This window comes from Mus musculus, chromosome 18, assembly GCF_000001635.26.
Source record: "Mus musculus strain C57BL/6J chromosome 18, GRCm38.p6 C57BL/6J".
NCBI lineage: Eukaryota > Metazoa > Chordata > Mammalia > Rodentia > Muridae > Mus > Mus musculus.
The window spans coordinates 21911194-21924762 of record NC_000084.6 but is presented as its reverse complement, the minus strand read 5'-3'; the positions used below and the strand labels follow the sequence as shown (position 1 = coordinate 21924762).

Sequence of the window (13569 nt, the reverse complement as noted above, 5' to 3'; positions counted from 1 at the left end):
TAGACTGAAGCCAGGAAAGGGTGTTGATGCAAACTATACCAGACACACATCTGGACTTGGTATTATTCATGTATGATCTAAGACAAGAAGCTGGCACTCTTGTCCTCCATTTCCACACCATAAATGTAAGAAGATTGGGGGAGGGGGTTGTTGTTTGCTGTTGTCAATTCTTATTCCTGAATAACTACATCATGTGTAAAGCTAACCTGAAGGTAGAAATGACAGTGGCTGCATGACGTACCACTTTGTGGTTATGTGTGTCATCTAATCGGCATGTGTTATTTTCTAAGAAAGGAAATTTATTTTTAATCTGTCATAATATGAGCATGGACATGACAATGAACAAGTTCAAAATTAAGCCTTATCTCCCAATATACCAAGAGACCAGGTTATCAAAACTCATCAATAAAGAAGAAAGAAAGAAAGAAAGAAAGAAAGAAAGAAAGAAAGAAAGAAAGAAAGAAAGAAAGAAAGAAAGAAAGAAAGAAAGGAAGGAAGAAAGGAAGAAAGAAAGAAAGGAATTGCACCTTTGAATTTTGTCAGCAATTTCTGCACACACATATCCGCTTCCTCGCCCTTTCTCCTTTTACGTTAACTCCTCTCTAGTTTGTAATGGAGGAGTGAGGTCTGCTCATGCAGTGCACTTACGTGGTGCACTGCTCCTCTATGATAGACGTAGTTATAATTCCTTTACTCTTTTCTGCTGATGACCTTTTAAAGCAGCGTAATTAGAATAAGTTGTGGTTATTGTATCAGAATGTGCATCCCATGGGCCAACAAGGCAGCACATTAATTCTCTGCATCACCCACTCGGTGTGCAGTGCCATCAGCACAAAGATATTATTCTTTGTAATTACATAAAGAAAGGGTCTATTTAGTGTTAAGTGACCTTTCCATGACTGATCAGTCTTTGCCACCAGTGAAGTAGAAACGTACATCATTAAAATGTGCGTAAACAGGAAACCCTTCTAAATCTTAAACTATCCTAAGCAGGACTTTCTCTGGAAGAGGAAATGGTGGTTGGGCCCTTCACTAAAGATTGACACAATCAAAAAAAAAAAAAACCCTAAAAACAAAACAAAAAAAAACAGTTTTAATATATAAACAAATTGAGTATAATTAAATTGAAATAATCATGAGCATACTTTACAGGGAAAGAAGGCCATGTCTCTGTTTCATAATTTTAAATCACACCACAGGAAAACATCCTTAAGAACAAGAATACTTAAGTTAAAACTTAAAGTTTAATAACAAATACGTTAGCGAAATTAATACTGCCATGATCAGCTACTAATTCAGAATTGTCTCCAAGATGTCACACACTTTATTTAAGTCGTGTACTTTAATTTGGAGTGTTTCATTGGGAATACAGTTAGGGGACACTGCTTCTCTCTTGCTGTTCATGTTTATTCCCTATTTGTTTCTGTAATCAGCTAGTTGGAATACCTAAGGATATGGTTCTCAACCTGTGGGTCACCACCCCCCCACAACCTGTTTGGAAGCCAAAACGGTCACCTAAGGCCATCTGAAAAAATATTTAAAGTATGATTCCTAACAGTAGTGTGTACAGTTGTATAGTAACAATGAAATAATTTTATGGCTGTGGGTTGCCACAATGTGAGGAGCTATGTATTAAAGGGCTGCAACTTTAGAAAGGCTGAAACCGTTTGCTCTGAAGGAATATCTAGTACAAAAGAAAATTTGATCAAGTAGAAAGTTAATGCCTAACTTAAGCTGGGTGCATGGTTCAGCTGGTAGAACTCATGTCTAGCATGCAGGAAAACCCGAGTTGAATCCACAGCACTGTGCAAAACTAGCCACAATGTTCCACAACTTGAATCCCGGCACTTGGGAGGTAGAGATCAAAACCTGCACTTCATCCTTCACTCCATGGTGAGTTCAAAGCCTGCCTGGGAGACATGAGACTGTCTCACAGCAAACACATAGTATAAGAGACACTCTTGTAAGTGTTCTTAAATGTTCCTATAGAGGAAAGTGTTCCTTTTAAACACATACCCTCATTAATTGAGTGCTTCTGAGTAATTATTAAATGTCTCTATTTCTGGACTGAGGTTTCCTGTTGAGAACATGTGCAGAGTCCAATATGTGCACTATATTTGGAAATCCATTAAAAAGCTGACCCTTTGCTCAATGTTGGCTCATTACTTTGCCCAGAACTGGTCTATCATAGCAGTACTCAGTGTGTCTATAGATTCTGCCTTTAACAGCCTGATCTAATGACATTATCTCTGTGAATGGCTCAAACTCCTTATCTGATGGAAAGCTCCTACTCTGAAACTGTATTTTTTCCATGTGGTATTATTTATAGCCCCTGGCCAGACACATACAATGAAAAGAAATGTAAAGACAAGGAACAGATATAATTAATGTGAAACAGTCACAAATTCCAAGTCACATATCAGTTGCAAGAGGCAATGTGATAATGATTATTAGAAATGTTTAATAAATCAAAACAGGAAATCATCTACAACGAGACCTAGTTGGGAAGCTAGGATGAGGAGTTCGTTTTGAGTGCTGGAGTAGCATAGTTACAGAAACCCTGACCTGGAAGTCTGGCAGGGAGAGCTCTGCATGGCCAGCTCCTAATACAAGCTTCCCCCAGCAGTTTCTCTTCCAGGATCTGAATATATCACTTGCCCACTAAGTGCTTTTTGTATTTTTTTAATTAATGATTTAATATAGAACATATTGTCAAAAACCATCATTGCAGACTTTGAGGCATACAACAACCTTGATGCTGAGGGCTGATTTGTTCACTTACAAATCAAGAATGTTCTTTTAAGACTAATTATCACAGAACTCAAGTTGGACAAGAGACTGGTTACCATGGCAGCACAGACAAGGAAGTTGGTCCTGGGAGAGTTAAAACAGTTATTTACTCCTCTGAGGCTTCAGGGTATCGACACATATCACTCTTACAGGCTTGCTCCTCTAGAACACTGGGGAGAACTCCTGCTTTCTGTAGTAATTGGCATATAGATTTTAAGGGGGTAGCTATGCAATAATGCCTCTGTGCACACAGTAGGTGATGCATCTAATAAAGCCTATATAGTCCATCTCCGCTGTAATGTTGGAGAATTGGTATATGTTTCTGAACATTTGTGTTCACTGTGCATGTGCATTGGTGAAGTTGAGCATATCCAGGGTGCTATGGGTGTAGCCTAATGCATGTTCACCAAAAAGAGCACTTCTGAGGTGAATATTCATAGCGAGCTGGAGACCTAGTCCTCAGACTTATTTATTCAGAAGCCTATATCTGCACATTCTATGAAATCAATCTTAGTCATTATGTTTACTTCAATGGCATCAAAATGTCACTAAAAGACTGGGTTGATGGCTCATGCAAAAAAAGACTTGCCTCATAAGCATAAAGACTTGAGTTCAATTCCCAGAACCCACATTTTTAAAAGCCAGTTTTACTGTAATCCCAGTTCTAGGGAGAAGAAGACAAGCAGATCCCTTGGGGCTTGCTGGCCAACCAGCCTATCTTGCCTGGTGAGCCCCAGGCCAGAGAGAACTAAAAAGCAAGGAAGGTAGATGACACCTAAGAAACATACCTGGAATTGTTGTTCTCATCCATGTGCACACTTATGAACACATGCATATGCACCCAAATGCACATTTATGCACTTCCAAACTCCAAAACCCCATTTACCCAAAGTTCTCCTGTGCGCAAATCACCAACCTATTTCCAAGAAGTTTGGAGAACCATGCAGATGCAGATTAGGTGGTACATAATTGATAGTGTTTAGTCACTTTTCTATTACTCTGACAATCACCAAAAGAGAAATAGCTTAAAGAAGGAAAGACTATTTTTGGCTCCCAGATTCAGAAACTTCGATCCATATTTAGCCCATTTCTATTGCTTCTGGACTGCAGTGAGGCAGAACAACATGGTGGCAATACATAGAGGAGGGAAGGTACTTGCCTCATATCAGCCAGAAAACAGCAACAAATGTCTGGGACACAACACATCTAGGAAATTCATGTCCCCATGACCTGTTTCCTTTACCTAGTCCTCAACTAGTTCTACCTGCTGGAGACCAAATCTTCAACACATGGACCTAAGGAAACTGTCCATATCAAAACTAGATCAGACTATGTAGTGCCTCGGCTTCTGTGAGGCCACAACTCTTAAAACTTCAGTACTTGCAACTGATCCTGAGTTACAACACTGTCCATTAGTGAGGTGGGGTGGGGTGGGGGATGGGCTGTGTGGGTGTCCTTCATTGCTTGTGCCATCAGCACTAACTTAAATACCAATGGACTGCAGAATATGTAACGTATCTATGTGAATCTAATTCACAAGTTATATAGCAATGCCCTAAAAACCCTAAAGGGGCCAAGAAAACATTTCCCTTTATTCTCAAATTTGCTCAAGGGTATGCCAGTCCATGTGGCAGAGTGACTTTGATCCTAGGTGCACTATACATCTCCTACACTGGTTTGCTCTTCTGCTCTTCTCATCCTAGCCTGGAGCCCCTACTGAGTGCTACCATACCATAATCTTTTTAATCCCTAGATTAGCCACAGAGCTGGAACCATAGAATCAACTTAGTAAAGGTTTGTAGAACAAGCAGATGAATGAACAAATAGATAAGAGAAAAGCTAGTAAGCATGAGGGAGTAAAATTTGTCAACAAATACTAACGATACAACTTTAATGTGCTGGTGTTTTCTGAGGAGAATCCATTCTTTTCAGACTCGGGGTTAAAATTGGAATGGTATGGTCTATGTGCACATAGCAGTTGCTTCCATTCGAGTGCATGGGAGAAGTAAGGAGCAGTCAGAAGCAAAATTAATAAGCAAGAATCAAATGACAGATACATCATCAGGAAAGATCAGAAGAGACAGCAGCAGATAATTAATAATTATATTGGAAAAGGAGATTTTGAATTAGAAGTGGGTCAGGATATGACAACTCTGTTAGAGTACATACTGATAGAACCTGGCCCCTCTCTCCAGAGAGCCAGATCTGAGTACCTATACTAAGCATCATTGAGGACATGGATAGCACATGACAACATGATTTATTTTATAACATAGTTTAAGGCAAACTCATAGGTTTTCTACATGTATGGTTACAATGCAAATCTTTTAACCAAAGCCATTTTCTAGTTTGAGTCACATGTTTCTTTTATCATCTCCTTCACGTCTAGTCCATCTTTAAAGTACATTTTTGGGGAATTGAGACTTTCTCCAGGGTTTGACTTTTATTGGCCTCTATGGTATAATTTCACGGCTGCATTCAACCATTATCTCAAATTCTTCAGTCTTCTGGTTGGAAAGCTCATGATCTAGGACTTATCAGTGAATATGTCATTCCTAATCAAAGCACAGTACGGGCTACATAATTTCGTAAATAAAATATCACAAAGAAACAGATTATATATACCCAACAAGCTCATAGTGAATTATAGGGGCCAAAGTTCTCTTTCTCTCAGTGGCCTACTTTACCTGTGGTAACAAACCTCGAGTGTGGCAGATTACAGGGCAAATGTGGACTGAGCAAAAGGGAGCTTAGTGATTTGTCTCCATTGTTGGATGCCATTAGGTTTTGTGAAGACAATGCTGCAACTTTTGTAAGGGTGCTGACTCATATAGTGGTACATTGCACTTGTTGGTATGTGATCCACTGGCAGTATGTCCTGATCAAAGGTCAGGGACTCCACTTAAACCTTTGTCGTGTTGTGCAAGATATTGGTGCATTGGTTGTTCTTGTCATAACAATATTCAAAACTTCATTGTGTAATGTGGCCATTTATGATGTTCATGGCTCTATGACACAAAATTGGATAGGGTGTAAGAGGAATGGACTGTCTCTGTATCTCAATTCTAGACCATCAGCTTGATGGTGTCTAAAAAATTTAGACACTGGGCTCTGGATCTATCTCTAGATATCTCATTCACTGACAGTTGATGTCAAGACTCTTCATTGTCCCACTGACATATAGTCTCCCTCTATGATCTAGATCTCTTACTAAACAGTAGTCACCAAGTGTCCTGAATGAGAAGGCCAAACAGAAGTTGTATATACCCAACTATGTTATCTATGAACTAGTTGAAAAGTCACAGCATTATTTCTACAATATTTGACTGGCTGGATAAACCACAAATATATTAAGCAACTATGAAAGGAGCAAATAGACTTGACCTGTATATGGAATGAAAAGCTTTTTTAAAAAAAACATATTTGACTAAAAATATTGTTGTGGCCATTTTCCAAAACTATGAATTTCCCTATTTAATGTCTCATTGTTTTGACTCCCTTTTCTGTAAAGCAAGAATAATAACATCTCATACAGTTGCTCAGGGAAAATTCAGTAAAGACAACCTTGTTAGGATACACCATCTTTCTAGTAGGCACTGGAAAGTTAAATGCTACACTAGGTTTCCATTGTCCTATCTGAATTTTTATTTTTTTATTGCGTCACACATCTGGTTAGAATAAAATTTGAGCATGCTGGGTAGGATATTTTCTCACTGAAGTAACTGTTGGACTCTTCTTTATTGTGTGTGGAATTCATGAGTCAATGCATATGTTCAGCTTAGTCCAGCTTTGTGTATAACTATCAGCAGGAGAGGTGAAATGCTATTCACAGGTTGGTCCAGAAGGTGCACACTTCTCCCAATGTCATGCCCTATACCCACTTATCCTACGGGAAAGGAATGGAAAGAGGAAATAGTGAGAAAATTAAACTGAAAATGAAGACAAAGTCCAATATCAAATCCACCATTTAAAGAGTAAGGAAAACTCAATGAGAAACAAAATAAGACTGTTTAGATAATTTGGAGTCTTGATTTGTCTTCTTTTTACAGGATTTCTATGAGTCGATGAGGAAAATGTTTTTCTGTAGGAGTACTTTGAGGCCCACAGGCCTAGCAAGTAATTCCCCCTGACAACAAAAGCTATATATAACTTCAACTGTTTTGAAAAACCCAAAGCTCTAAATAACAGCAGCTAAATCCAGGCAATGCACATATCCCTAAAAAAAATCTGAAGTGTAAAACCTTATTGTGCCATATCCTGTCCTACTGAATAATTTTTTCACTCATATAGAGTGGAAATAATTTACATGAATCTTTACCATTATAGTATCTTGTAGTGTCACAAAGGCTATCACGCAGGAGTTGGCAAATAAAATATATGGTTCTAAAATGGAAAATATAGGCCGTGTCTAGGTGGTATTATGTTAATTCTTCATTTGTCTCCTATACATTCATCCTTTCTTTCATTCATTCCTTCATCTGTCTATCTATTTATTCATGTATCCATTCATCCATCAGTTCATTCACCCATCCATCTGACTAGCAATCCACTAATACTTCACCTACGGATTCTTGCATTTGACCATTCATTTATTTATAATATACCTATACCTAGTTGCATCAGCTATTCTGAGAAACACCTTTTGTCTGAACAAGTTACTAGTCCCAGAACTCATGAAACTTACAAAGTGGCTTCTACTCAGCTCCTCATTGGTATATTTAATTTCCTAATATAATACTAGGAGAAGAAACTGTCATATCTCCTAATCATCAAAGATTAACAAATGATTTTAAATATCATATTACACTAAATGTTTACTTATTCAATTATGAACGTGATCAGCAGGTATTCAGGAATCTCCTCTTTATCAGCACTCACTCCCAATGTTAATCATTTCAATCATTCTTAATAATGAGAACCAAATAAATAACAAGTATAATATTGAAATATACTATTTTGAATAAATTTAATATATATGTAAACCAAAGTAAAAAAAAAACCTAGAATGCAGCAGTCTAATTATGTATTTATGTAATTTGTTAATAAATTTTTCCCACAATACCACAAAATTCTTATGACATGCTATCAAGTCTGAGCAAATATATAAAATGTCTTAAATAAATAACTGAATGAGAAAATAAATGAATGAGTGAATTAGTTAATGTTACAAGCCAATGTGAACCCAGAGTTTCACACCCAAGGATGTCCTCTGATATACACAAACTTGCATGTACCTGAGTGCATACATACACAAAATTCATATTCAGTGATTCAGACTAGCAAATAAACAAACAAAATCTTAAGTGGCCTTATCTTACAGCAGTAGTACACTTATCAGGTTTTCAATTCAACAAACTGAGAGATCCTAATGAATGTTTAGGTATCAAAATGCATGACAGTTATCATTTAAAAAGTGACTCCACCAAAAAAAAAAAAAAGTGACTCCACCAAATGAAAATATTCACAAACTTTGTAATCCTAAGGAAATACAATTCTATGTACGCACAGGTCAGTTTACAAGAGGCAATATCCCAATACTTTGAATAATCACACCAGAATTAGGACAAGGGCATGTGAGATGTATTGCAGTTCATCATTTTGGCTTCCTGAAGAACACTAATGACAGTGTTTATCACTCCTGATCAATAGGGAGATCAGGACTCCATGAGAAATATGTCTGCTGGCCTTAATAAATCTTTAGGTGTATAAATACAGAAATATTTGTACAGGCAATTTTCTGCTGAATTACATTTTCCTGTTCAGATTCTCATACCATCTATGATTTCTAACAGCAAAACCAAAGGTTTGATGAGAGAGTGCCTTTCACACAGGAATGCTTTAACTACTTTACACTAGTTATTTTATATCTAGTAGTTTAATCACCATGGTTAATCTCTTTATGGGTCTCAAAACATTTTCAGCCAGGTGAATTATATATTAGATCAAGTGTTGTTAATTCAGAATAGATTCACACCAAAGGAATGATTAGATTAACATGTCTGAAAATATTAAAGTCTGTTAGTAAATTTTAGTTTCTGAAGCATCTAAGAGCAAACTTCTTTTAATAATTTTATTACATTTTACTTATTTAGTGGTGTGTGTGTGTGTGTGTGTGTGTGTGTGTGTGTGTGTGTGTGTGTGTGCAAATGCCCATGGCATAGTGCATGAGCAGAGGTCAGAGCACAAGCACAGATGTGGTTCCTCTGGAGCCATCTCTTAGTTTCATGAAATGGATTTCTCACTGGATCTGGGGCTTCCAGCTCATTAGTCTAGACTGTAACCTCTGCCTCCTCAATGCTGAGAGTATAACTGTTTACCACAAAGCTTGGCTTTTAAAATGGGTCCTGAAGATGGGACAGTCCTCCTGTTTGCATGACAAACACTACAAAATGAGCTAGTCCTAATCCTCTTCTCTGTTTCTGTGAACATTTTCTGAATGTCAACACCCAAATCCTATAGACAGAAGTGTTTTCTACCCATTTGAGCACAGGAACATGTGAAAGAAACCCGTGTGGGGAACAGGAAGAAAGCTTCAGGGGTGTGGAGTGGTGTCTCCTAGGGCAGCTTGGTCACTGGGTTGACAGAGAAGTCTGTAAAAGGTAGTTGCACTCAGAGAAATCACGCGTCGTTGTTCAAAAACAAATAAGTAAAGCAAGCTAAATCCCTGCGTCCAAAATGAGTATAACTAAGGAGCTTGTTGGTGTCAAGCACACATTTTCCATTATTTTGTTTATTTATACATTATGTATTAGAATATTTTTGAGTATTTTAAAAATATAAACATCCAAACAGATTTGCATGATTTTAACTTATATGTGTCTGGAGTAAATATACAAATGCACATATATATATATATTAATACATTTTTTCTTCTAGAAATGTCAAGATGATTTACTGGAAGAAAACCTGCGTTTAGCCAAAGAATATCAAAGCGCACAGCTTATTTTCTTAAAGGAGAAAGAATCTTACTTCAATGGATATGACAGACTGCTATCACTCAATTTTTCTCTTTCTGATAAGAAAAAGGTATTGACTTTTTATTTTACTTTTTATTAAATTATTTTATTTATTTACATTCCAAATATCCCCCCTCCTGCTCCCTTCTACTGGAATTCTTCACCCCATCCCCCTTCCCTTTGCCTCTGAGAGAGTGTTCTACATGCACCCACCCCTACCTATCCTCACCAGCATCCCCCTTCCCTGGGGAATGAAGATTCTACAGGACCCCCACTGAATCCAGACAAGGCGATTGTCTGCTACATATGTAGTTGGGGCCACAGACCAGCCCATGTATGTTCTTTGGTTGGTGGCTTAGTCTCTGGGAGCTCTGAGGGGTCCTGGCTAGTTGATAATGTTGTTCTTCTTATGAGGTTGCAGTTTCCTTCAGCTTTTTCAGTCCTTTCCCTAACTCTTCCACAGTGGTCCCTGACCAAGTCCAAAGATTAGCTGTAAGTATCTGCATCTGTCTCAGCCAGCTGCTGGTAGAGCTTCTCAGAGGACAGCCAAGCTAGGCTCCTGTCTGCAAGCACAACATGGTTTCAGTAATAGTGTCAGGATTTAGTGTCTGCACATGGGATGGATCCCACATTGGGCCAGTCACTGGATGGCCTTTCCTTCAATCTGTGCTCCATTTGTGTCCCCGAATTTACTTTAGACAGGAACAATTCAGGGTCAAAAATTTTGAAGATGGGTGGGTAGCCCATGCCTCAACTGGAGTCCATGTCTATCTATTGTGGCTGTTCTCTTCAGGTTACATCTCCCCACTGTTGGACATTTTGGCTAATGTCATTCCCACTGAGTTCTGGGAGCCTCTCATTTCCCAGGTCTCTGGGACTTTCTAGAGTTTCCCCCCATGTCCACCTCCACACTGCTGCATATTTCTACTCATTCTCCTGGCCCTCTGGGCTTCTTTCCTGTCTCACACCCCCATACCTGATCCTGGCCCCCATTTCCTCTCACAGTCCCCTCTCCCACCCAGGTCCCTCCATCCCTCTGCCTCCCATGATTATTTTGCTCTCCCTTCTAAGTGGTATTGAAGTATCCTCACTTGGACCTTCCCCCTTGTTAAGCTTCATAAGGTCTGTGAGTTGTATTATGGTTATTGGGAACTTTTTAGCTAATGTCCAGTTATCTGTGAGTACTTACCATGCATGTCATTTTGGGTCTGAGTTACCTCACTTGGGATGGTATTTTTCTAAGTCTATCCATTTACCTGCAAAGTTCATGAAATCCTGGTTTTTTAATAGCTGAATAGTATACCCTTCTGTAAATGAACCATATTTTTTGCATCCATTCTTCAGATGAGGGGCATCTGGGTTGTTTCCAGCTTCTGGCTATTACAAATAAGACTGCTTTGAGCATAGTGGAGCATGTCCTTGTGGTATGGGGGAATATCTTTTGGGTATATACAGAGAACTATTTCCAGTTTTCTAAGGAACTGCCACATTGATTTCCAGAGTGGTTGTACCAGTTTCCAATCCCACCAGCAATATAGGAGTGTTCGTCTTTCTCTACGCCCTTGCCAGCACGTGCTGTCACTTGAGTTTTTGAACCTAGCCATTCTGATTGGTGTGAAGTGGAATCTCAAGGTTGTTTTGATTGGTATTCCCCTGATGACTAAGGATGCCGAAGATTTCTTTAGGTGCTTTTAGGCCATTCTAAATTTCTCTGTTGATAATTATTTGTTTAGCTCTGTACCCCATTTTTTAAATTGGGTTTTCTGAAGTCTAACTTCTTGAGATCTTTGTACATTTTAGATATTAGCCCTCTATAGGATGTAGGGTTGGTGAAGATCTTTTCCCAATTTGTAGGTTGACATTTTGTCCTATTAACAGTATCCTTTGTCTGAAAAAGAAGCTTTTCAGTTTCATGAGGTCCAATTTGTCAATTGTTGATCTTAAAGCCTGAGCCGTTGGTGTTCTGTTCAAGAAATTTTCCCCTGTGCCAATGCATTCGAAGCTATTTCCCATTCTCTCTTCTATTAGATTCAGTATATCTGGTTTTATGTTGAGGTCCTTAATCCACTTGGACTTGAGCTTTATACAAGGTGATAAATATGGATCAATTTGAATTCTTCTACATGCAGACATTCAGCACCATTTATTGAAGATGCTTTCTTTCTTTCATGGTATGGTCTTGGCTTCTTTGTCAAAGATCAAGTCTCCATAGGTGTGTGGATTTATTTCTGAGTCTTCGGTTTTATTCCATTGATCAATCTATCTGTCTCTGAACCAATACTATGCTGTTTTTATAACAATTTCTCTGTAGTACAGCTTGAGGTCAGGGATGGTGATTTCCCCCAGAAATGTTTTTACTATTGAGAAATGTTTTTGCTATCTTGGGTATGTTGTTTTTCCACATGAAGTTGAAAATTGCTCTTTCAGTGTCTGTGAAGAATTGAGTTGTAATTTTGATGGGGATTGCTTTGAAGCTATAGATTGCTTTTGGTAAGATGGCCATTTTTACTATATTAATCCTACCAATTCATGAGCATGGGAGATCTTATCTTCTGAGATCTTCTTCAATTTCTTTGGACTTGAGGTCCTTGTCATACAGATCTTTCACTTGCTTAGATAGAGTTACAGGAAGATATTTTATATTATTTGTAACTATGTGAAGGCTGTTGCTTCCCTAATTTCTTTCCCTGCTCATTTATCATTGTATTAAGAAAGCCTATTGATTTGTTTGAGGTAATTTTATATCCAATCACTTTGCTGAACTTGTTTATCAGCTGTAGGAGTTCTCTATTAGAATTTTTGAGGTCATTAATGCATATTATCATATCATCTGCAAATACTGTTACCTTGACATCTTCCTTTCCAATTTGTATTCCTCTGATTTCCTATTCTTGTCTAATTGCTCTAGCCAGACCTTTGAGTACTGTACTGAGTAGATATGAAGAGAGTGGACAGACTTGTCCATGATTTTACTTAGATTGCTTCAAGTGTCCTATCCCATCTCCTTTGAGAATTTTTGGTTGAAATTCTATTTTATTGGATATTTGAATGACTATTCCAGCTTGTTTCTTGGGACCACTTGCTTGGAAAACTTTTTCCAGTCTTTTACTCTGAGGTAGCTAGTGTCTGTATTTGTCACTGAGCTGTTTTTCTTGTATGCAGCAAAATGCTGGATCCTGTTTCTGTTTCCAGTCTGTTAGCCTATGTCTTTTGCTGGGGAATTGAGTCTGTTGCTGTTGAGAAATATTAAAAACCAGTGATTGTTAGTTCCTGTTATTTTTGTTGTTGGAGATGATGTTATGTGTGTGTGATTCTCTTCTTTTGGTTTCATTGTGAGATGATTAATTTCTTGTGTTTTCTTGGCTCTAGTTGCACTTCTTGCATTGGAATTTTCCTTCTAGTATCCTCTGTAGTGCTGGATTAATAGAAAATATTGTTTACATTTGGTTTTGTCATGGAATGTCTTTGTTTCTCCATTTATGTTAATTTAGAGTTTTTCTGGGTATAATAACCTAGACTGTCAATTGTGGTCTCTTTGGGTCTGCATGGTATCTGTCCAGGATCATTTGGCTTTTAGATTCTCTGTTGAGAAGTCTGTTGTAATTCTCATAGGTCTGCCTTTGTATATTACTTGGCCATTTTCCCTTATAGCTTTTAATATTCTTTCTTTGTTCTGTGCATTTAGTGTTTTGATTATAATGTGACAGGAGGATTTTTTTCTGGTCCAATCTATTTGGTGTTTTGTAGGCTTCTGGTACATTTATAGCCATTTCTTTCTTTAGGTTAGACAAGGTTTCTTTTATGATTTTGTTGAAGATGTTTT

General features: G+C 38.0%; 1 protein-coding gene across 1 annotated transcript in view; it reads left to right on the top strand.

Annotated features, from left to right (window-relative positions):
* Nucleotides 1-13569, top strand: part of Ccdc178 (coiled coil domain containing 178) — a 360500-nt gene that overhangs the window by 246634 nt on the left and 100297 nt on the right. The window contains exon 21 of the mRNA NM_027616.3: nucleotides 9667-9816. Coding sequence (NP_081892.2) covers nucleotides 9667-9816 — 150 coding nt within the window. The remainder of the gene's footprint in view (nucleotides 1-9666; nucleotides 9817-13569) is intronic.